At 43.0% G+C, this 24,663-nt stretch overlaps 1 protein-coding gene across 21 annotated transcripts in view; it reads left to right on the top strand.

Annotated features, from left to right (window-relative positions):
- ZBTB38 (zinc finger and BTB domain containing 38) overlaps nt 1-24,663 on the top strand; it is a 166,967-nt gene that overhangs the window by 114,807 nt on the left and 27,497 nt on the right. For 10 of the 21 annotated variants that reach the window (XM_055295219.2, XM_055295213.2, XM_055295215.2 and 7 more), the window contains one exon: nt 17,794-24,302. The exons of 2 other annotated variants lie outside the window; for them this stretch is intronic. In XM_055295219.2, coding sequence (XP_055151194.1) covers nt 17,794-21,378 — 3,585 coding nt within the window. In that variant the 3' untranslated portion in view covers nt 21,379-24,302. Of the gene's footprint in view, nt 1-1,077; nt 1,236-11,221; nt 11,365-13,386; nt 13,510-17,793; nt 24,303-24,663 lie in introns of those variants that run through there. 9 more of the 21 variants (XM_063610671.1, XM_055295222.2, XM_055295223.2 and 6 more) reach the window with 3 other exon arrangements.

The raw sequence follows: 24,663 nt of genomic DNA, 5'->3' as shown, positions 1-24,663 counted from the left end.
ACAGAGCCAGGTCCCCCGCATACCAAAGTTCAGACTTTTAGCCACTGTACCAGACTGGACATGGTGTGCCTTATCCTAAAGTATCTATCGTAGAGCGCTGTTTTAAGAATGGACATAACAGTGCTTTGGGAGTCTCTCAGTTCTTTTAGTTCAGCAACTTTAATCTCCCCACCATTCCTTTTCTATGCCCCCATCTTATGGTAACCCTACGTATACACTTAATATTATCTTGAAATGGGAGTGGATAAAAATCAAAATCGAAATAAGTCATATTCATAAGTGCCATATATTACTTTGAAGTTCACATTTTTTTAAGAAAATGAATTAAAAGTAGAATTTATGGAAAATACTGAATTTCCCTTAAATGTTCACCCCAGGGCCACCTGGTGGTCCCATATAGCATCTTTGTACATAGTGAGAAATGGCCTCCTTCTGGCAAGGACTGCAGCCCTGCACCGAGGGACATGCCCAGCCAAGCAGAGCCTGGGCTGCCTCTCAGCCTACCACCGGGCATAGCCTGTACCCCACACATGGCAGCCCTGCTCCAGGCCCAGTTACACTTTGCCAGATGTAAACTGGTCAGTAGGCTAGTGTGATGCCCTATGAGCCTTCAATAGTTTGGTCGCTAAATGAAACCAAGAAAAACATGGACAAGCTAAGTTCTTTATGCTTTGGTGCTCCTGCACCTGAAATGGAAAGCGTGGTTTTTGAGTCATGCTGCCTGGGTTTGAATCCCAGCTCTGCCGCCAATAGCTAAACAATCTTGGCTGAGTTCCACAGTCTCTCTGAACCTCACTTTTCTCATTTGTAAAATGAGAAAGATTGCTGTGAGGCCTAAATGGAATGATATAAATGCAGTGTGTAGAACGGTGCCGAGCACACAGCACATATATGCTTGTTAGGTGTTGGGACACAGCTTGGATGACATATGCAGGTGATTTCCTCCTGTCAAATGATGTCACAATGGGGACATTGTTGCATTTATTAGGAGTATGGGCATGTCACTTTAAAGCAGTTCTCAGACAGGCTGCCCAGAGGGGCTCCAGCATAAGCAGGAGACATGGTAAACTGTTCCTTCATAGTGTAGTGAGAAGTCACAGGCCAGGTCGTGCGGACTATATATCTTGGTAATTTTCAGCAGGATGCAAAAGCACACCTGCCCAGACCCTGTCTCCCAAACCCTGGCTCAGTGTCAGTGATATCATTGATCTCAAATTCTTTTTGTGGTTCCACCGGTGAGTCTGATATGCATAGTTCTGCTGAGAACAACCGTTATAAGTACACACGACCGTGCCTTTTCCATCTACTATTCATTGCCTGATGGGGGGCAAGTGCTGGGATGCAGAGCATCTACAGTTTCATGACCCAGCAGCAGGCCACAGACCCAGCACCGTCTCCAGATTAGCTCCTTATGAGAGGAGGAGAGGAGGCGGGGGGAGGGAGCAGACGCCAGAAGGAAGCGACCGGTGAATGCAGGGTGGAAAGCTGCCAGAGTGTGGGAAGGAAAGATGTCACATGGAAGCTAAGTCCTTTACAAATACCCAGCACCAAGGCCTCACAGGACACCACCATGTCGCCACCTTTACAACTTTTTTGGTATTAAATTTTAAAGAATTTGTTGCCACTTCAGCCCAGGTACTCAAGACAAAGGCCAAATTCCTGGACTTTGAACAAAGCATGTCGGTAGTGCTTGAAAGATTGCTCTTTTTCTTCCTTTGGGCCAAAATGGTGATAGTAAGCAGTTTTTCAGGGTTCCAGAGCTGTGGTTCAGTGTTGTAACTTGTTTGGGCTGTAATAGCTTTGTGGGCAGCAGATAGCTGTTTTATCTTATGCAGCTCAGCTTTAGGCCAGCAATGTTGATTTGTGTGTGGGGTGGGTTCTTTTTCCTTTTTCATGTCAGAACAACCTTCTTGGCTTTTTTTTTTTTTTTTTTTTTTACCACCACACATTAGCATAGGTGGGAAATAGCAGGGCAGTTTAGGTTGACCTGACACTGGGTCTGAAAAGCTCAGTAACAGTGCCAGGTATGATGGGCTCTATAAAGCTTAGTTTCGGGTGCTTTCTGTTTTTGCATTCATTCAGTAAAGGTTTATTAACAATTATTATGTGGCAGTTGCAGGGCTGAGTGCTAGGAAAACTGGTCAACAGTCTCAGCCCTCATGTAATTTTTACTCTGTAGTAAAGGCACAGACTTGTCAAGTAACTTTTAATTACAATCATAATAAGTACTATGAAAGAAAAGTATGCTAAAAAATATATAACAGGGGCACCAGATGGGAGGAGAGAAGTGGGTGGTGGATGGAAGTGAGGGTGGGCTGCTGCCCAGGCTAGAAGGACATTCCAGGCTGCAGAAGCAGCATGCGCAAATGCCCTGGGCTGGGAAGGCCCCAGGCACACTCAAGGAACAGAAGGGTGGCTAGTGTGGGTTAGAATGGCAGGAAAGGAGGTCAGATCACAGGGGACGTTAGAAGCCTTGGTAAGGCAGCTGAGATTTGGATTCAGGGTTTTGACAAGCCCTGCTGACCAGTCTCCACTCTGTATTGGCCAGGAGACTCTTCCCTCCATCATGGAGGAGGCTCACACCAGAAGCCAGCTCTGCCCTTGGAGACTGTCTTCCCCCAGTGCTCCCCTGAAGCTTCACATTCGCCAGTCTCATGCTGCACCCTGACTGGCATGTCCCCAGGATGAGCCCCATAATCCCTGGAGACTGCATTATCACAGACCTGTAATAAGAAAGTAAACCTACATACCTGTGGTGGGGGAGGGGAGGCGAATGAAAACCCATCTTCCTGAGGCATTTACTTTAGATTAGCAAATCCTGGCTGTGCCAGTGTTTTCTGGGCTGTGGGGCAGACACAGATTGATTACATCTCAGGCGGCACCTGGAAAATGCCTACTGGACAGCTGTTGTACACCTGGCCAGCCATGAAGGATCCCAGGCCCAAGGCCCACCACCCAGCAATGCTCAGATCATCCTGGCAACTGCCACCTGGGATCAAGGGGCTGCATGCCTTAACTGCCATCCTCGGCTGCCCTGCTTGGAGACCTCTCTGGCACATTCCTTGTTCGCTCTGTGATTTCTTGGCATATGACTCAGGCTGGTTGCCCCCAACTGCCCAACCTCTTGAATCCCATTCTGGGTCTTTTCCAGCTGCCAGCTTCTTCCGTGGGGATCTTGTATAACAAGCCTGCAGTTTGGACTCACGGCTGGGGCCTTTGGTGCCTTATAGAACAAGTCACCTGCTCTGACTTAATTACTGCTGTATGTGTGCACATTGATGTGAGGCAAGTCACTTCTCCGGGCTCAGTTACCACATCTGTACTATGAGCATGTTAATAATACTAGCTTCCATATTGGGCACTAACTGTTAATTCATTGAATCCTGTGAGTATATACTAGTATTTGCATTTTTTTTTTCTTTAGACGGAGTTTTGCTTTGTCACCCAGGCTGGAGTACAGTGGCGCAATCTCGGCTCACTGCAACCTCCACCTCCGGGGTTCAAGCGATTCTCCTGTCTCAGCCACCCAAGTAGCTGGGATTACAGGCGCCTGCCACCACACCCCGCTAATATTTTGTATTTTTAGTAGAGACGGGATTTCACCATGTTGGTCAGGCTTGTCTCAAAACTCTTGACCTCAGATGATCCTCCTGCCCCGGCCTCCCAAAGTGCTGGGATTACAGGCATGAGCTAAGGCGCCCGGCCAGTATTTCCATTTTTTATGTGCCAGCCTCCACAGGATTGTGGAGGTGATTAAATGAATTAATATGCAAAGTGCTTTACAACTTGAAATGTATCTAATAAAAGCAATTTTATTCAATATTGGAGAATTCAGACAGATGAAAATTGTAATTGGCAATATTTATGGTGACCATCCTCATGTAATGTTGATTTATAAACATATATCTTTTTATAGCATAGATCGTTCATTTTGTAAATGAATACTGAGGGCCTACTCTGTGTCAGGCACTGTTCCAGGTGCTTAAGATAGATCAGTGAAGAAAATTAAAGATTGGTACTCTTATGGGGCTTACATTTTTGCAAGCAGACAGACAATAAGTCCATTTTCTATGTAGTATATTGGAGTGTTGAGTGCCGTGGAAAGGTCAAAAAAGCAGAGCAGGGCAAGGGGGATCGTGAGGACGGGAAGGCGGCAGGTTGCCTTCTGGGGGATCGTGAGTGCAGGGGACAGAGGCAGTTTGCTTTTTGGGGGATCGTGAGTGCAGGGGAAGGCGGCAGGTTGCCTTTTGGGGGATCGTGAGTGCAGGGGAAGGTGGCAGGTTGCCTTTTGGGGGATCGTGAGTGCAGGGGAAGGCAGCAGGTTGCTTTTTGGGGGATCGTGAGTGCAGGGGGAAGGTGGCAGGTTGCCTTTTGGGTGATCGTGAGTACAGGGGAAGGTGGCAGGTTGCCTTTTGGGTGATCGTGAGTACAGGGGAAGGTGGCAGGTTGCCTTTTGGGGGATCGTGAGTGCAGGGGAAGGCAGCAGGTTGCTTTTTGGGGGATCGTGAGTGCAGGGAACGGTGGCAGCTTGCTTTTTTGGGGATCGTGAGTGCAGGGGACAGCAGCAGGTTGCTTTTTTTAGTCGGGGTGAGCCTGGTTTGTGTTTCGTATGCATGGTCATGTCACTTACTCGCCAGACATTTCCCGCATGCCCCTGCCATGTGCTGCGGCCTGGAGATACAGCAGTGAACAGTGAGTGAGCAGCCTAGAGAAGCAGCTCCTCCTGGAGCTTACTTTCTGGCGGGCAGAGTGGACAGTAAACAAGCAGGCAAGGACAGGTGATAATTGCAGGTTGAGGTAAGCAGTATGAAGAAATAAACAAGCTGATGTGAGTGCAAACCAAAAGGGCAGCAGATAGAGAGATGGGGTGGCCCCTCCGAGGAGACATTTGAGCTGGGCCTGAAGCACGAGCCTGAGCCAGCCATGGGCAGTGCCGGAACTGTGTGCCTCAAAGGCCACAGGGCCAGAAGAGACTGGGCAGGTGGAGTCAGCCCAGGGAGCCTGTGTACCTGAGCAAAGGCAGTGCAAGGAGTGCAGTGGGAGGGAACGAGTGAGTCTGGAGAGTGGACAGCACAGGGCCTTGCTAGGCACTGGGAAGGGTCTGATTTTATCCTAAGATCAGGGGAAGTCCGCTGAAGGGCTTTGAGCAGGGCTTGACTTGATCTCATTTGTGGGTTTGTTTTTTTGTTTTTTGTTTTGTTTCATTTTGTTTTTTTGAGACAGAGTTTTGCTCTTGTCACCCAGGCTGGAGTGCAATGGCGCGATCTTGGCTCACTGCAACCTCTGCCTCCTGGGTTCAAGTGATTCTCCTGCCTCAGCCTCCCGAGTAGCTAGGATTACAGGCATGCGCTACCACACCCAGCTAATTTTTTTTTATATTTAGTAGAGATGGTGTTTTGCCATGTTGGTCAGGGTGGTCTCGAACTGCTGACCTCAGGTGATCCACCTGCCTCAGCCTCCCAAAGTGCTGGGATTACAGGCATGAGCCACCACGCCCGGCCTCATTTGTGGTTTTTAAAGATCACCCTACATACTGGATGAAGGATAAGCTGCATGAACAGTTCTCTCCATAGCTACCAACTAGGCAGATGCAGCCAGTTCTCAAGCTAATTCCAGCTGACATTTCTTGAACCCCCTGCTAGGTGCCATGGACCACACTTGGTGCTTTTCAGGCGCATCATCTCATTCACTCCTCACTGCCCAGTTTCTGATTTATCCAGGAAGTACCAATGTAAACTGTGATTCACTGTCTTGCAGGAGTCCCCAGAAACCCAGGGTGCAGAGGGGCAGGGAGTGGGGAGCGGCAGTGCAGTGGGGGAGGCGGATTTAGATTTAACACCAGAGCAGCAGCTGGTGCTTCATCCATTTTAGGACAACTCATTCTTGTGATTAGCTGGAGGTTCACTCTTGTTCAGAAGCCGGAATGTAAACGGCTCTTCCCTCTGCCCTCCCCCAGAGGTAGCAATCAACTGAGAGGTACAGAGCCACCTTCCATTCAATCAGCCAGTCCTTTGGGTTCACAAGGAAATGACGGTTGGCTTTTGAAACCAATTCTTGATAAGCTTACCCCTAAAATGAAAATTTTCAGGGGACAGGAACGCTGTCCTGGGGAACTCTGGGACACATCATTCCCCACAGCATTCAGATTAAAAATACCTTCTATTAATACATTTTGGGGCCAGGCATGGTGGCTCACACCTGTAATCCCAACGCTTTGGGAGGCCAAGGCAGGAGGATCATCTGAGGTCAGGAGTTTGAGACCAGCCTGACCAACATGGTGAAACCCCGTCTCTACTAAAAATACAAAAATTAGCCGGGCATGGTGGCAGGCGCCTGTAATCCCAGCTACTCGGGAGGCTGAGGCAGGAGAATCGCTTGAACCCAGGACATGGAGGTTGCAGTGAGCCGAGATCATGCCATTGCACTCCAGCATGGGGGACAAGAGCAAGACTTCGTCTCAAAAAAAAAAAAAAAAAAAAAAAAAAAAAAATATATATATATATATATATATATATATTTTGGGGGGACTCTGAGTGTCAGTGGAATCTGGGTAAAACAAGAAATAGAGACACAGCACTCAAAAGGCTTCAGAGAGATTCTCTAAGCCTGTTTGCCAGATTTCTTAAGCAAGCAGGTGCCCAGGCAAGCTTGATCCTGAGATGAACCCAAGGCACACGAGCTACCCTGAAACACTGCTGTATTTCAAAAAGAAAAAAAGAAACTCAGGACCTTTTCCCCCTTTCATCTTTCCAAACAAGCAACCTAAAATATTTAACTGGGCCCATTGCATCATTCATGAATCTGATAGTACTCGTTCTCACAATCCTATGTGCACGCAACTGCAAGTCCAGGGCCCTAATGTTTACCTTTTCCAGATAATAGGTGAGGTTGTCCAAGCTGGCCTCCCTCTCTGCTGAGTGCACTCCAGCAGCTTCCCGATGTTGGCCTTTAGAACAGCCTGAATTTCAGTTAAAAAATAAGCTTCCCCTGTCACACTATGCCTTCTTGAATCTGATAACTTAAGTGCAGTAAAATCTGATAAATGTAGCTTTTCTGTGCCCGTTTCAGGCCGCATTTAGAAGGCAACATCAACAGGATTTTCCTTTTCCTAGACACAGCTCAACTCCATAAAGGACTTCTGTTTTGTAATCTGTTTTCGAGATCTGATGCGTGTGTTTCTAACACCCCGTCACGTGAGGGAGGTCTGACGTAGTCACCCAACATGACTTTGAGAAAATATACTGCAAAGATGTGTGTGGGATGGTGCAGCCAGCTCACTGAAGCAAAATATCCTTTGTCGGAAAACTTTCCGCAGGGAATAACAGACCTGCGCAGTAGATTTCACTTTGATATGGCCCCTGCGCTGGCCCAGTATGGACTGCAGGTTTGACTTTTGCAGGATTCCAGGTCAGTATCCTAATACAGTGCGTTCTTTTTTTAGTTAGGTTTTATTTCTACGTTTCTTTTTATAGAAGACAACTTGCCGTAGAGGGAGGAGAAAGTTGCTCTGTCGATTCGGTTGTTATTATGTACGTTAGGAGCTGCGTGGCCAAGGGCTGGCAAGAGGGCTCTTGGCCTTTTCCTCTGATTAGAAGATTAAAAAAAATGGGATTCAGTCTGGCCCTGGAGAGTGGCTTTGAGTAAGTGACTTGTAGTTCTCACTAAGAATGTAGACTGAAAATGTTTACTTAACTCTCCTCTCTGTAATGTCTTAGAGCTTCACTAATAAAAATACACCAGATTTTACTAACAAGCCCTATAAAGATCTGCATAATAGATGCATTAGTTAACAATTTAAAGAGATTTTTCAAGATTCATTTTGCATTGTAAGAATTAGAGTTTATATGGAAACTATCATTTTAAGTTTTCTTCTGTGTATTTCAGTAAGATCGCCTTAACTAATTGAAGGGAGAGAAGATTTAATTAAGCTGGAAATACTGGGAAGTAGTTAAAGTCGGATTATTGCCAAGAATTGTTTCCCTTATTTTCAAATTCATTCCCAGAATGAGTGAACCAATACTTAAAGCAATATCTAGGATAGATTACTGTGACCAAGCTAACCTTTGAGACTTGGAAGGCAAGGATGCAAGCAATGATAGCTTGATTGTATAAACAAATTGTAGGTAGCAACCTCAAAGAACAATTTTCACCTGTGTATAGTGTGGACCAGACCGTTGGTCCACCTGGTTTTTCAGTCATATTCAAACTCAAGAAATACTCATCGCCTCAAACTTGAAAAATTAAGGACAGGTATGGAGAGTGTGTATATCTGCGTGACTGTGGGTGTGTCTGTGTTTCTGTATCCCTTGGTCTCCATCTGTCTCCTGAGGATTTCTGCTTTGTGTTTCACCACATTTTATTCACTGTCTCTTTAGTCCTTTTAGGCTTATGTATATTGATTTTATTGAGTAAAATAATTTTTAAATAATTTCTTAGAAAATTATTTAAGATTTTTAATTAAAATTGTTTTGACTTTTTTTTTTTTTTTTTTGGTTAGCACAGCAGTTCTCAAATTTTTTGGTCCCTACACTCCCTTACACTCTTACAGTCATTGGGTATGCAAAGAGCTTTTGTTTATCTGAGTTCTTTCTGTCAATATTTACCATATTCAACATTTTAAATGAGAATTTAAAGATTAGATTGATGCAAAAGTAATTGCAGTTTTTGCCACTACTTTTAATTGCACCTACCTAATATTTATTAACTGATGGGAAATGACTGTGATAAATCCAACTGAATGATAAAATAACATTTTATTAAAAGTAACTATTTTTTAAAACAAAAAAAATAGTGAGAGGACTAGTACTGTTTTACATGTTTGCAAATATTTTAAAGTCTGGCTTGATAGAAAGACAGCTAGATTTTCATCTCTGCTCCTGCCTTCAGCTGTGGTAACGCTGTTTTAGTTGAAGTATATAAAGCAAATCCAGCTTCTCACAAATAGGTAGTTGGAAAGGGAAGGAATTTTTTAATAGCCTTTTTAGCTAATTATGGATATTCTTTGATACTACACCAAAACTTGACAAGTGATAATCTCCTAAAAGTGTGTTTTTATTAGTAAATCTTTAAGAAATTGCAGAGAGAAGAGTGAAGCAATCCTACATTCTTAGAACTTGAAGGCACTTTCTCAAGGCCGCTCTCTAGGGCCAGTTCCCGTCTGCTTACTCTCAACATCACCAACAACGGATTGTCATGCCTACAGGTGCAGAGAGCACAAAAATGAGTCAGATTGTCCCTGTACTCAAGGAGCTCATAGGGAAGATATAAATGTGAACAAATTCATGATACCATACATTGTAATGATGGGAAACCCAAAACTAGAAATTCTGGAGGAGCAAGGCTATGCAGATAAGACATCAAATGAGACAAGAACAAGTGAGGATTGCCAGGTAGGGGAACTAGGGACTGGGAGAGAAGGATAATCTTAAGAGGAAAAACAGTTTCTCTCCTAAGGCTTTATTCAGGCAGAATGTAGAAGTCTTCCAAAGTTATAAGAAAAGGGACCTATGACGAGGGAGAGTGTGTGCTGTGTGTGCACTGGGGGGGCGGGGGGAGTATGGTTGTAGGGAGTGGGGAGGCTAGGATGGAGAAGGGGACTTCTGCTTTTTACTTTAATGCACATCTGTGCTGTTTCAGTCTTTGACCATGAGCATAGATTCATTTTTTTCTAAACCTAGGAAATTCTAAAAAGTGAAGAAAGTTCATTTCAGTCATCAAAAGTATCTTAAGTGCCTCTGTTTACATTATATGTATGTGTTTTTATTATATAAGGCTGAAGCATAGCAGGGGACAAAAACAGAAAATTCCAAATATGCTAATTTACTAGAATGTATAAAGTCTAATTATAAAATATGTTTATCAGATATGTATATAATTCTTAAAAGTACTTTACATATTTGTACAATATTCTTTATGTAAATAAATACAAATGTCCTTATAAGTATAATATATAATTTTATATTTAATTTACATAGGCTGGCTGTGGTGGCTCAGGCCTGTAATCCAAGCACTTTGGGAGGCCAAGGTGGGAGCATCACTTGAGCCCAGGATTTGAGACCAGCCTGGGCAACATAGTGGGACCCCATCTCTAACAAAAAATTTAGAAATTATCCAAGGATGGTGGCACATGCCTGTAGTCCCAGCTACTGTTGGGGGATGGGGGAAAGCTGAGGTGGAAGGATCACTCAAACCCAGGAGTTCAAGGCTGTGATGAGCCATGACAGCACCACTGCTGTCTGCCTAGGTGGCAGAGCAAGACCCTGTCTCAAAAAAGAAAAAAGATAATAAAAGTAAAATTATATAGAGATTTGTTTATGTATAAAATGCTGGATGACCATTCATCCTGATTTTTTAAGGTACAATCCCAATGTATACCTATTTCCCTGGCATTAGTTGTACCTCCTTTCTCGCTCAAGTGTCCTGTTTTGGATGTTGAATTATATGTTCATCCTATTTCTACATCTGTGCATATAAAATGTATTTAAGTATAATATATGTCAGTATATTTATATATTCATGCTTGTATTTGCACATACATGTGGCTATATACACATGTGTAATATGCATTTTAAAAATATATTTTAGGCCGGGCACGGTGGCGCACACCTGTAATCCCAGCCCTTTGGGAGGCCGAGGTGGGCAGATTACAAGGTCAGGAGTTCAAGACCAGCCTGGCCAACATGGTGAAACCCCATCTCTACTAAAAATACAAAAATTAGCCAGGCATGGTGGCACACACCTGTAATCCCAGCTACTTGGGAGGCTGAGGCAGAAGAATTGCTTGAACCCTGGAAGCGGAGGTTGCAGTGAGCCAAGATCACACCACTGCACTCCAGCCTGGGCAACAGAGTGAGACTCTGCCTCAAAAAAAAAAAGAAAACTAAAATAAAAACATATTTTAAAAGCTATTCCAGCTAAAATGCAAACTCAGGAAAATAATGACATTAAAGTCAGATGGCCAGTTATCCAATTACAAATTACTTTATGTTTTTAAAAATATTGACTCATCTAAATTTTTATATCTAGAATATTTTTGTTAGCCTTTCTATGCCTATCTGTTCCATCTCGGTGAATTTATTGCACAAAACTTGCTTTTTAGAAAATATTTTAGAAAGTTACATGTAAATTAAAACCTCATCTTCTTTCTAACTTATATTTCTTTTTCTGAAATCTGTTGGGGACTTTCCATTGGCAGGATCTCCTAAGACTTCTGTTTTAAGTTACTCTTTATGAAGAAACATAGTGGAGGAGATTGCTTTAAAGTAACTTTAAAGTCAAAGAATACTGTTTTTGGTGAAAATGACTGTCCCCCTCCCACGTGAGCTCTTTTAAAGTCTAAATTTTCATCCTGGGGATATCCTTCAAGTAAGTATGTCTAAGATCTGTGGGTCCAATGTTATTTTACTTACTGTTCTTATCAGTCACACAAACTGAACCTGCCGAAGCGGCCAGGCAGGCCACATTACTGAGAGAAGCTGCCTGGTGATAAATCCCTGGGCAGGCAGCGTGTGTGTGTTGGGGACACGGCCACTTGGTGCCAGTCCTTTTTGCCAGGCAGGCTACAACCGCAGTGTTTCCTGGTCTTCCTATTTTTCAGAAAAAGCTATATTGATTTTCTTTTCTTTTTTTTTTTTTTTTTGAGACAGAGTCTTGCTCTGTTGCCTAGGCTGGAGTGCAGTGGCGTGATCTCGGCTCACTGCAACCTCCGCCTCCCAGGTTCAAGTGATTCTCCTCCCTCAGCCTCCCAAGTAGCTGGGACTACAGGCACTCACCACCATGCCTGGCTAATTTTTGTATTTTTAATAGAGATGGAGTTTCACCATGTTGGCCAGGCTAGTCTTGAACTCCTGACCTCAAGTGATCCACCCACCTTGGCCTCCCAAAGTGCTGGGATTACAGGCATGAGCCACCGCGCCCAGCCGGCTATCTTGATTTTTATGTTACAGTTTTTCAACATGGTTAACTAAGATTTTCAAAAACATAGTTTTAAAAATCACATGGGTCAAACAAAACCTGTGGGGACCGGATTTGCTGCATGGCTTACAGTGGGCCTCCTTTGGTCTGCAGATTTAGAACTCATTTCCCTGTTGCACTTTGGACCTGTGGAATACCTTTTAGCTGTAGCACTTTCTGAGATCATCCAATGAGCTGGATAACTGTGCTCTAAAGACAGTTTTGACAACACTTGGTGGTTTTGGGAGCGGGCACTGTTAAGATTGGAGAGGTGGATACTAGAGTCTTAACTTTAAATTGCTTCTCCAAGAAGTTTCACTGCTTTTTTTCAAGTTCCATTTGCAGATTTGGACTCTTCGTTTTAAGCAGTTGCATTGACTCCTGGATTATAAACTTCTCGAGGGCATGAAACTCTGACTCTGTCTCTTTCTGCCTGAAGTTCCCTTTTCTCCTCTTGTCCATATCTGCAGCACTCAATTCCAGCAGCAGGATCCAGTACATGCCACGTCCTCCTGCAGGGAGTTTCTCAGCCACCCCTTCTGCCTCCCTTACTCTCTGTTGAACTCCCATACCTTTTCCCTGCATGCCTGATCCTGGATGTTCCCTGGGTATCTTTGTTTTGCAGTGTTTCATGAACACATCTTAGTTCCCCTGCCACCCTGCAAACCTTTGAGTGTAGAATTTTTGTTTCTCTTACGGCACTGAGTTTTAGTGTCAGCCCTTAGAACGGTTCTGGCTGGTTGATTAAAAACTACCTGAAATAAGGTGCTCCTCTGGAACAAGGTGGGAAGGACACTTTCCAATGTTTACTTTGTGTGCTTTTTCAATTTGATATCATATGAATGTATTATTTATTCACAAAAGAAATTAAGGTATAAAAATACATATGGATTCCAGGGTCTCACCCCAGCTGTTCTAAACCAGAATCTCTATAGGAGCAGGGGAGGTGGAATCTGTAAAACTGTACTATCTGAATACCTCCCAGGTGATTTTGATGCCTGGCCAGGTTTAGGAACCGCTGTCTCAAAGCATATAATAGGTATTCAGTAAGCATTCATTCAAAGGAGGAATGAACGCTTGTCTTTCTTTTTTCTTTTTCTTTTCTTTATTTATTTTTTTTGAGATGGAGTCTCGCTCTGTGGCCCAGGCTGGAGTGCAGTGGCACAATCTTGGCTCACTGCAATCTCTGCCTCCTGGGTTCAAGCAATTCGTCTGCCTCAGCCTCCCAAGTAGCTGGGACTACAGGCGGACGCCACTATGCCCAGCTGTTTGAACGCATGTCTTTCTATAGCACTTAGCTGATGCCTTCTGCCTAGCAATTGTTCAATAAATATTTGTTAAGAGAATTAAAGTAAATTTTGAATTCAGATGCCATCACCACCTCCAACACCCCATCCCACTTTCTTTCTTTCTTTCTTTCTTTTTTTTTTTGAGATGGAGTTTCGCTCTTGTTGCCCAGGCTGGAGTACAATGGCACAATCCTGGCTCACCACAACCTCCACCTCCTGGGTTCAAGCAGTTCTCCTGTCTCAGCCTCCCGTGTAGCTGGGATTACAGGTATGTGCCACCATGCCCGGCTAATTTTGTATTTTTAGTAGAGACAGGGTTTCACCATGTTGGTGAGGCTGGTCATGAACTCCCGACCTCAGGTGATCCACCTGCCTTGGCCTCCCAAAGTGCTGGGATTACAGGCATGAGCCACCACGCCTGGCCCACCCCATCCCACTTTCTTAGCCGGGAAGTCGAGTCATCTGTTCTTCCCCAGGCTCTCACTCTGTCTGGGGTGAATAGCTACTTCTCACCTGGACCACTGTGATGGCCTATTGGTCTCCTGCCTGCAGCCTGCCTCCCTCTGAGACTTTCAGCGTACTGCAGGCTGCGTGATTTTTTTTAAAAAAGCTCAAATTTCATTATAACTCTCAGTGGTTCCCTATTCCCTGCAATATAAAATTTAACTATAGGGAGTCCTTTAGGGCCCTTTATGATCTGGTCTGACCCTTCTTTCCCAGGCTGTCTCATTCAACAAATACATGCTAAGGCCTGCCACGTGCCTGGCCCCATGTAGACGCTGTTGACTGGGCCGCACACGCCACTCCTGCTACCACTGAGACTCCCTCATCAGCCCCTGAGAACAGTACCCAATTTGATCATTTTTAATTTTTTTTGCCTATAGTGTTCCTTCTGCTTACAGCATCCTTCCTATACCCCTGTTTTATTTATTTATGGAAGTAATCCAGGGCCTCTGTAAATAATTGTACTTACTCTTGTAACATTTTATACTTCTCTCCAGTATAAGGCCTGCCATCATGGATTCCAATGATGAGTTGACAGTTCTCTTTCTTCCCCTAGACTCTGGGCTCCTTGAGAACAGAGACTTGCCTTCCTCCTGTTCCTATCGCCAGTATATCTCTAGCACCCAAGTACTATGTCTGACCATATTAACATATTTGCTGGATAAAGTTGTTAAAAGGTGTGTCAAGAAGGCAACTCAAGGTGCTACTTAGTAACTATGATTTTTAAAGGCTTTCTGACACACAAAGGTAGATATCCCCCCCTGAAAAATGTCATGCTTGGATTTTGCAAAGTTATGACAATATTTTAATGACATATATAATGATTCTTATTGTATATGTTGTTCTGTTAAGTATGACTACGATATTATTCCATGTTAAGAGTTGGCCTTTTGCTAACCATCCTAATTGAACAATCTGAGAGAAGAATCAGAACCCCACAGACTGGTTGGAGCTTTGTATATTGTAAATCTGAGTCAGGACACCCTAGAGTGTTCATTAGCCTGATGTGAAATGCCGTATTCCCCAAATGGAAGCAGAGCCTAAAGGGAGGTTCAGGATGCTGTGAAGCAGAATGTTTTGGAAGAAGCAGTACTTTTGAGTTGGAAAGACAAAATAGATGATGTCAGCATAGAGTTAAGCCACCTTTTTGAATCATATAGCATGCGTTTTGTCAGATCTGAAGCTATCTAGTCAGGCTGATAAAGAATTAAAATAACATGTGGGCTTCCAAGAAGCCAGACATGATAAAAATATATGAGTCAGGGGAGAAAGGAGATCCTACAGGGGCCCAGAGCCGAGAGACTTCAAAGAAGGCAAAAGAAACATCAGCAAAGTATGCTATTGATCTGTGACCCAGTGAAGGACAGACTCCTTCACTCCGGGGTGACCCTTTCTCCCTTCAGAGGCAAAGAGGAAGTCATAAGATTCCATTTCGTTTCATTCTAGTTTTATTTGTAGAAATAATCCCCCATACTTCTAGAAAAGATTCATGGAAGATTACACTTAAAGGCAGGGTAAACAAGAGCAGAAGAACTAATGTTAAATAAAGAAAATGAAACAATAGGCACACCAGAAACCCAGGCTAAGAATAGCTACAACAATTGATGATAAAAGTTAGTTCTGAGCTTCTTTGTCTTGAGGATTAAAACAGAAACATGGTGAATATAGTGTTCTCATTATCTGAATTGAAGAATTTGTTAGTAGAAAGGTACTTTTTTCCTATGACTGGATACAATAAAAGAATTTATCAAATGGATCCTTGTATAAAGGACACTAAATAACATAATAGTCACAGCTTATAATAGCAGCTTTACAAAAAGGTAAAGAGAGGTTCTTTGTGTGGCCATCTGGTTCATCCAACTAAATAAATGCCATGAGCTAAATGTTATACTTTAGTGCTAGGAAAACATTGCCACTGAGAGTTAAAGAAGTATCATCAAACTGTAAGGCTTTCTGGAGACGGCTCTTAATACAGAATAGCATAGACTGGATGAATCGCTGGTTAGTATGTTCTGTAGACCAGAGGGGTTTTTTTGTGAGTGTTTTGTTTGTTTGTTTGTTTTGCTTTACTTTTAACTGCATGTGGTGATCTATTAGTGGGTAGTGAAATTACTGAGTTGCTGTAAGCATTCTTTAAAAGAAAAGGCTGGGTGCAGTGGCTCACGCCTGTAATCCCAGCACTTTGGGAGGCCGAGGCAGGCAGATCACGAGGTCAAGAGATCGAGACCATCCTGGCCAACATGGTGAAACCCCGTCTCTACTAAAAATACAAAAATTAGCTGGGCGTAGTGGCATGCGCATAGTCCCAGCTACTTGGGAGGCTGAGGCAGGAGAATCGCTTGAACCCTGGAGCCGGAGGTTGCAGTGAGCTGAGATCATGCCATTGCACTCCAGCCTGGCGACAGAGCGAGACTCCATCTCAAAAAAAAAAGAAAAATACTAGCACAGAACAGAATGCATCACACCTAGTAAGGGTGAGTGTTAATTTCATTTGTGTCTTAGGTCACTATGTACTGTGTATCTCTTACTGTGGGAAGTATGAAAGCTGCTGCTTTTCACTGCCCCTCACTAAAATATCAGTTAGTAAGCTCTAGCACTCCAGACTCATGGAATAGGACTTATATAGAGAATATAGCAAATACAGAGAAGAATGGAGATGGGATCCTCAGACCAGAACAAGAGCCACTGTGCCTTGAAGTTGTGCTAATTCAGGAATCTATGACTAGATTTATTCTTGTCCATTCTTGTCAAAGGAATTGGAAATGTCCTTTCCTGGTTTTACATTTTGCCTCCTTTTTAGTTGCCTTCAGTACCTGACAGTTCTTTTCGAAAACCCTAGTGTACTTTGTCTCTACTAAAGGGGAAACTAGAAAAGGAACCTAATGAGTCCCCACAGGGCCAATAGCGCAGAGAGGCAGGGTGCCCCTGGTGGTCAGACTTGGTTACACACCCTCCAACTCTAGAGATTGACCCTTCTGAGCCACAAATTAGGAAGGGCTCCTTCAGTTCTTGCTTCTTCGCTGAGTGGGCAATAGCTTTGCATATAGGTACCACTTAAGGAAAATTTATTTAAAAAAATAGACCAGGCAACATGGCGAAACCCTGTCTCTACCAACAATACAAAAATTAGCCAGGCATGGTGGCTCGCACCTGTGGTCCCAGCTACTCAGGAAGCTGAGGTGAGAGAATCGCATGAGCCTGGAAAGTGCAGGTTGCAGTGAGCGGAGACTGCACCACTGCACTCCAGCCTGGGTGACAGAGCGAGACTTTGTCTCAAAAAAAAAAATCATGGCCGGGCGCGGTGGCTCACGCTTGTAATCCCAGCACTTTGGGAGGCCGAGGCGGGCGGATCACGAGGTCAGGAGATCGAGACCATGGTGAAACCCCGTCTCTACTAAAAATACAAAAAATTAGCCGGGCGTGGTGGCGGGCGCCTGTAGTCCCAGCTACTCGGAGAGGCTGAGGCAGGAGAATGGCGTGAACCTGGGAGGCGGAGCTTGTAGTGAGCCGAGATCGCGCCACCGCACTCCAGCCTGGGTGACAGAGCGAGACTCCGTCTCAAAAAAAAAAAAAAAAAAAAAAAAAAAATCATTTTCCTGCTTCATGGTTATGACTGGATCATCAGAGTTCTCTTTGAAAATAGGCAGGAAGCTTGTGGCAGGACCATGGCATTGCCCACCTCTAGTAGTTCAAAGCAGCAGCCTTGAATGATGATGAGACCCTTAACATTTCAGAGAGAAAAAAAAAAACTCCTCCCCTCCCCAATTTGGACATGTATATATAGCTCCAACTTTGGAGAAAAGGGGAAGGAGTTCTGGGAGGATTTCCAATGATAACAACTATTAGCAATGGTATGAGAAACAGGCTGGGGCAAGAAAAAGATTTAGCTTCTAATGTTGACTCTTGAGTCTTGGGAGCATCAACAGAATGAGATAAGAACCTGAAGTTTCATACAAAAGAACAGTTTTTCACAGAAGTGGAAAATAGTCTAGAGATAAAGAAGCCACCTGTGGAAGATAATCTGACCATTTCTCTCCTCTTGTTTTAGATGACAGTCATGTCCCTTTCCAGGGACCTCAAGGACGACTTTCACAGTGACACGGTGCTCTCCATCTTAAATGAGCAGCGCATTCGGGGCATTTTATGCGATGTCACTATCATTGTGGAAGACACCAAATTTAAAGCCCACAGCAATGTGCTGGCAGCTTCAAGCCTGTATTTTAAAAATATCTTTTGGAGCCATACAATCTGTATTTCCAGCCACGTCCTGGAGCTGGACGATCTCAAAGCTGAAGTGTTTACTGAAATACTTAATTATATCTACAGTTCCACAGTCGTTGTCAAGAGACAGGAAACAGTCACTGATCTTGCAGCTGCAGGAAAAAAGCTGGGAATATCGTTCTTGGAAGACCTTACTGATCGCAACTTCTCAAATTCCCCGGGTCCCTATGTATTCTGTATTACTGAAAAGGGAGTGGTTAAAGAAGAAAAAAATGAAAAAAGGCATGAAGAACCAGCCATCACTAATGGGCCGAGGATCACAAATGCATTTTCCATCATCGAAACAGAAAATAGTAATAACATGTTTTCCCCGCTGGACTTGAGGGCAAGTTTCAAAAAGGTCTCCGACTCCATGAGAACAGCTAGCCTTTGCCTGGAGAGGACGGACGTCTGCCACGAGGCAGAGCCTGTCCGCACACTCGCCGAGCACTCATACGCTGTCTCTTCCGTCGCCGAGGCTTACAGAAGTCAGCCTGTACGTGAACCTGATGGCAGTTCACCTGGTAACACAGGGAAAGAAAATTGTGAAGCCCTTGCAGCGAAACCGAAAACCTGCCGGAAGCCAAAGACATTCTCCATACCACAGGATTCTGATTCAGCCCCAGAAAATATACCACCCCCTCCAGTATCCAACTTAGAGGTTAATCAAGAAAGAAGTCCACAGCCAGCTGCCGTTCTCACTCGTTCAAAGTCTCCAAACAATGAAGGAGATGTCCATCTTTCCAGGGAAGATGAAAATCAATCTTCTGATGTTCCTGGGCCACCAGCAGCAGAGGTTCCACCTCTGGTGTACAATTGTAGCTGCTGTTCCAAAGCCTTTGACAGCAGCACTCTGCTCAGTGCGCACATGCAGCTTCACAAGCCAACCCAGGAGCCTTTAGTGTGCAAGTATTGCAACAAACAATTCACCACCCTGAACAGGTTGGATCGGCATGAACAGATCTGCATGAGGTCAAGCCACATGCCCATTCCTGGAGGAAACCAACGCTTTTTAGAAAACTATCCTACCATTGGACAAAATGGAGGTTCATTCACAGGTCCAGAACCTTTATTATCTGAAAATAGGATTGGTGAATTTTCCAGTACTGGAAGTACTTTGCCAGACACGGACCACATGGTTAAATTTGTTAATGGGCAAATGCTCTATAGTTGCGTTGTGTGCAAACGTAGTTATGTGACCTTATCTAGCCTCCGAAGACATGCAAATGTTCACTCCTGGAGAAGAACATATCCTTGCCATTACTGCAACAAAGTATTTGCATTGGCTGAGTACAGGACAAGGCATGAAATTTGGCATACGGGAGAAAGACGATATCAGTGCATTTTCTGTCTTGAAACTTTCATGACCTACTACATACTCAAAAATCATCAGAAGTCTTTCCATGCCATCGATCATAGACTTTCCATCAGTAAAAAAACAGCAAATGGAGGCTTGAAGCCTAGTGTCTATCCATATAAACTTTATAGGCTACTGCCTATGAAATGCAAGAGAGCCCCTTATAAGAGCTACCGAAATTCTTCCTATGAAAATGCACGAGAAAACAGTCAAATGAATGAGTCTGCACCTGGTACCTATGTTGTTCAGAATCCACACAGCTCTGAATTACCAACGCTGAATTTCCAAGATACTGTAAACACCCTGACCAACAGTCCAGCCATCCCGTTGGAAACATCTGCATGTCAGGACATACCCACTTCTGCCAATGTACAAAATGCAGAGGGTACCAAATGGGGAGAGGAGGCATTGAAAATTGATCTTGACAATAACTTTTATTCAACTGAGGTGTCAGTTTCTTCCACTGAAAATGCTGTCAGTTCTGACCTCCAGGCAGGGGATGTACCTGTTTTGTCTTTGAGTAATAGTGAGAATGCCGCCTCTGTGATCAGCTACAGTGGCTCTGCGCCCTCGGTCATTGTACACAGCAGCCAGTTTTCATCAGTGATCATGCACAGCAATGCCATTGCTGCCATGACCAGCAGCAACCACAGAGCCTTTTCAGACCCAGCTGTCAGTCAGTCCCTGAAAGATGACAGTAAGCCCGAGCCAGATAAAGTGGGTAGGTTTGCAAGCAGACCCAAAAGCATTAAGGAGAAAAAGAAAACTACATCACATACCAGGGGAGAAATACCGGAGGAGTCAAACTATGTTGCTGATCCTGGAGGATCATTGAGCAAAACCACAAATATTGCTGAAGAAACCAGTAAAATTGAAACCTACATTGCAAAACCTGCTCTGCCGGGAACCTCCACAAATAGTAACGTTGCACCCCTTTGCCAAATAACAGTGAAAATTGGAAATGAAGCCATTGTGAAAAGGCACATTCTAGGATCTAAACTGTTTTATAAAAGAGGGAGAAGACCCAAGTATCAGATGCAGGAGGAGACTTTGCCACAGGGGAATGACCCAGAACCTAGTGGAGACAGCCCACTCGGGCTTTGCCAATCCGAGTGCATGGAGATGAGTGAAGTGTTCGATGACGCAAGTGACCAGGATTCCACTGACAAACCGTGGCGCCCTTACTACAACTACAAACCCAAAAAGAAATCCAGACAGTTGAGAAAAATGAGGAAAGTCAACTGGAGGAAGGAGCACGGAAACAGCAGCCCGAGCCATAAATGTAAATACCCAGCAGAACTGGATTGCGCCGTGGGGAAGGCTCCTCGGGATAAACCCTTTGAGGAAGAAGAAGCTAAAGAGATGCCCAAGCTGCAGTGTGAACTCTGCGATGGAGACAAAGCAGTCGGGGCTGGAAACCAAGGAAGGCCCCACCGGCATCTTACTTCTCGGCCATATGCCTGCGAGCTCTGCGCCAAGCAGTTCCAGAGCCCTTCCACACTCAAAATGCACATGAGATGTCACACCGGGGAGAAGCCATACCAGTGCAAGACCTGCGGACGGTGCTTTTCGGTGCAAGGAAACTTACAGAAACACGAACGCATCCACCTGGGCTTGAAGGAGTTCATCTGTCAGTATTGCAACAAGGCATTCACCTTGAATGAGACCCTCAAAATCCATGAAAGAATCCATACTGGAGAAAAGCGTTACCACTGTCAGTTCTGCTTTCAGAGATTTTTGTATCTCTCCACCAAAAGGAATCACGAGCAGAGGCATATTCGGGAGCATAATGGGAAGGGTTATGCCTGCTTCCAGTGCCCCAAAATTTGCAAAACAGCTGCTGCCCTTGGAATGCACCAAAAGAAACACTTATTCAAAAGCCCAAGTCAGCAGGAGAAAATAGGTGACATGTGCCACGAAAACTCAAATCCCTTGGAGAATCAACATTTCATTGATTCAGAAGACAATGACCAAAAGGATAACATACAAACCGGTGTGGAAAATGTTGTCCTTTGAGTGGCAAGAGTTAGAAAAATCTTCAAAAATATAGTTGGTGGTTTTTTTTAGTTATGATTTAAGTTTAGTTTAATTTTGTTCACATGACAGTCATGAAGGAGTGAAATTAAAAAAAAAAAAACTCATTTGTGAAAATTCCAGAAAAAGGATCCTAATATCTACTTTGGGTTTTAGCATTAACTTTATGCAAAGTGCACAAAAACAAAATAGCTGACTCCTCCAATATCCCAAGTTTCTTGTGAAAGTTAATGAAGTTCTTAGCTGTGGTATTTCTACCAGTGAAAAAAGGAGTTTAATTTTAGCCTAGTTTAAAACTTTCTAATAATTGCTAATAAGAACTGGCTGCTGAACTGTCTTTAGTCACTGGAGAAAATAAGGGTCAGATATCCTGAAGATGGCATCTTCGTAAATATGTTACGTGGTAATGAGCTGTGTGACGGTGTTTATTCACATCTGGCTTCTGCACTATTAAAATTTGTTTAAATTAATGGATACACATGAAATACTTAAACAATATAACTGAAATTATGTGCATAATGAGTAACCTAAAGTAGGACATTCATACATTATGTAGAACTACTTTTCTGCAACACAAACCTTGTAAAATACATATATAAATCACTATAACTTTTAACTGTCCATATCCCCTGTAGAGAATTATGAGGAGCAATAGATCTGCAAATAATGAGGACTCATGTAAAAATCAATAGAAAGCATTTTGAATATGATTTAAGAGCATGTGAATGCTTTTAGATGGAATGCTGTTCCCTTGAAGTTATGGCTGAGCTGTTCTTAGAACTGGTCTACTCAATTCACAGAAAACATAGGTCATGCCTTATCTATGGGGGAACACCCTCCCAGAATTTACCTGTGATTACCTGTGCTGCATATTACTTTGCAATGGCCTCATCTCAGAGAATGAAAGAGGGTCACATTCTTCTGAAACTCTCTGCAGTCTTCCAGCCACCACAAGGCCATGGATGTGGGGGTTTATTCCAGACAGACTTAAAGGTTCAAGTGGAACCTGCCATCTCCCATTCCACTGAAGGACTATCCAAGAGATTTAGTGCAAGGTACACTGCAGTAGTGAATTCCCAGGCACTTGAAAGTGACTGCCTAATCCCTACAATTACTAGCCTTCTTGGAGATTATGCAGCCCACAAGTACAGACTAGTATAAAGCAAAAGGACAAAGGAACCCCCACCCTCCACCCCACCCATTAATGACTTGAGTGGGCAAGAAGAAGTGATGGCCTTCCTTGCCTAAAACAGTAGCTTTGTTTTTAGGGGATGGGAAGGTAGGATGTGGAGTGACATGGTTCTATCCTTTACTTATGAGACTCAGAAATATATCTACAAAGCCAGATGCTCTGTCTTCATATTTGCAGGCATCTAGACCCCTTGCTAAAAACCCACTGAAGTTTTTTTTTAATGTTCTTTGACCCACACCATCAACATTACCCTAAAATCTAATTGCCCTACAGCATATTCTGTCATGTGGACTAGGTTCCTGGAAAGCTGGAACTCATGATTCTTTTTTAAACTGCCGGAATAGAAGGGAGAGAGAAAACATTTCTACCCCTTTGATCACCGGTGTGAACAGAATCCGGAATGCAGTTTCAGCGTGACCTGCAGTCATTCATGTTCATTGGATTTGACAGATGGAAACCCAAGGTTATCGAAGATTGGAAGGTTATCATTGTGAAGAAGTAGCTCAAAGGACTCCGGTTTCTGTCTACAAGTGTGATGTCTCCATGAAGAAGACTTTGTATGGATTTGGGTGGGTAAGAAAGCATTTAAACGCCCAGGAAAGGACATGATTAAAGTTGACCTTTTAATACTGTAGTACCTTGCTGTTAAGTAACCCCACTATTGTATCTGCATTTATCTTTTGTTCATCTACTTTCACTTACATACAGTATTATATAAGTAGAGAAAAATGGGAAAATGCAAGCAAATTCAACTTTATTTTATACGTTGTATATATGTGTACCCTACACTATTCATTTCGGTTTTATTAAAGAGATAGTCACAAAGGGCTTATGAAAATCATTTTTGAATTGATAATTAGAATATTGAATAAGCAATCCTATGATCCACTAATTTGTTTTATCAGTTAATATGAATCAAAGACAATTACTGTGTATTCTAGTCATTTTGATTTGAGTTAACCCCAAATATAAAATTACCTGTAGTGATGTCTCTCTCCCAGCCCTTATATGTGGATATTTTTTAAGTGGACTTGTATGCTGATAATTCTAGACCAAAGTAAATATGGCAGAATATTTATACATGAAAAAATAATTTTGCAAATATTTTCTATAATTGTATTCATTTAAAATGTTGATAGCTTGTGTTAGTTTCAGGGAGGGGTGTATATTTTGATAAAAAAATACTTGACTTTGTAATTCTGTATATTCTATACAATTTATAGCAGAGCCGTTTTAAGACAGCCTTGTCACATTTTTTTGTTAATTGTGAAAATTTTATTGAGTGATGTTTAAGTATGCATTGAGTACATGACCAACTAGAATTAAAGTAAGTGTAAACAGTGAACATACTGTATGCTGTACAAGATATAATGTAACTTGCTGTTTTAGCATCTGTATTTTGGTTAGAAGATATTATTAAATGCAGATGTTAAGGATTGGAAAAGTCTAATTTTATTTTTAGAAATAATGGATATAAATTTGTTTTTGCTTGATTAAAATAGCTTATTCCTACATTAAGTCTCTTTTTAAATGTTTTAATGTTATTTCTTTTGTGCAGCTATTTCATCTGTGTGAGTCACAGCTTTGTTTCCACGTATTATTCAGTTTATTTCTGTTTCCTTGTTTATATTACGTGGTACCTACTTACATGCTTAGGAGTCAAATGGATTATGACATTAGGAAAAAAAGCAGAATAAAAGAGATTGAAGCCTTCTGATGATTGAGTGTTTTGGATAGGCCTGATCTTACAATGATAAATCAGAGAATGAAATGCTCTCCAGGAAGCAATTCTGCTCCACTCATCCGCGGGAAACAAATTACATTTATTGAGTACCAGGCACTGGGCAATGTCTTTACATCGGCTATTTCATTAACACACACACACCAGAATTCGACCTCATTATCCTCGTTCTATAGTGACTTTGAGAAGGTCTCACAACCAGACAAAGCCAGGATGCTAACATAGGTCTGCCTGACTCCAAAGCCCATGTTTTTGTTCCTTCTCAACACTGTAGAGAGAAATGATTTATAGAAACTGAACAGAGTATGAGGAAAGGAGATACGATAAAGTACTG

This window comes from Symphalangus syndactylus, chromosome 10, assembly GCF_028878055.3.
Source record: "Symphalangus syndactylus isolate Jambi chromosome 10, NHGRI_mSymSyn1-v2.1_pri, whole genome shotgun sequence".
Classification (NCBI taxonomy): Eukaryota; Metazoa; Chordata; class Mammalia; order Primates; family Hylobatidae; genus Symphalangus; species Symphalangus syndactylus.
The sequence above is the reverse complement of the archived record's forward strand: the minus strand, read 5'-3'. Positions and strand labels throughout refer to the sequence as shown.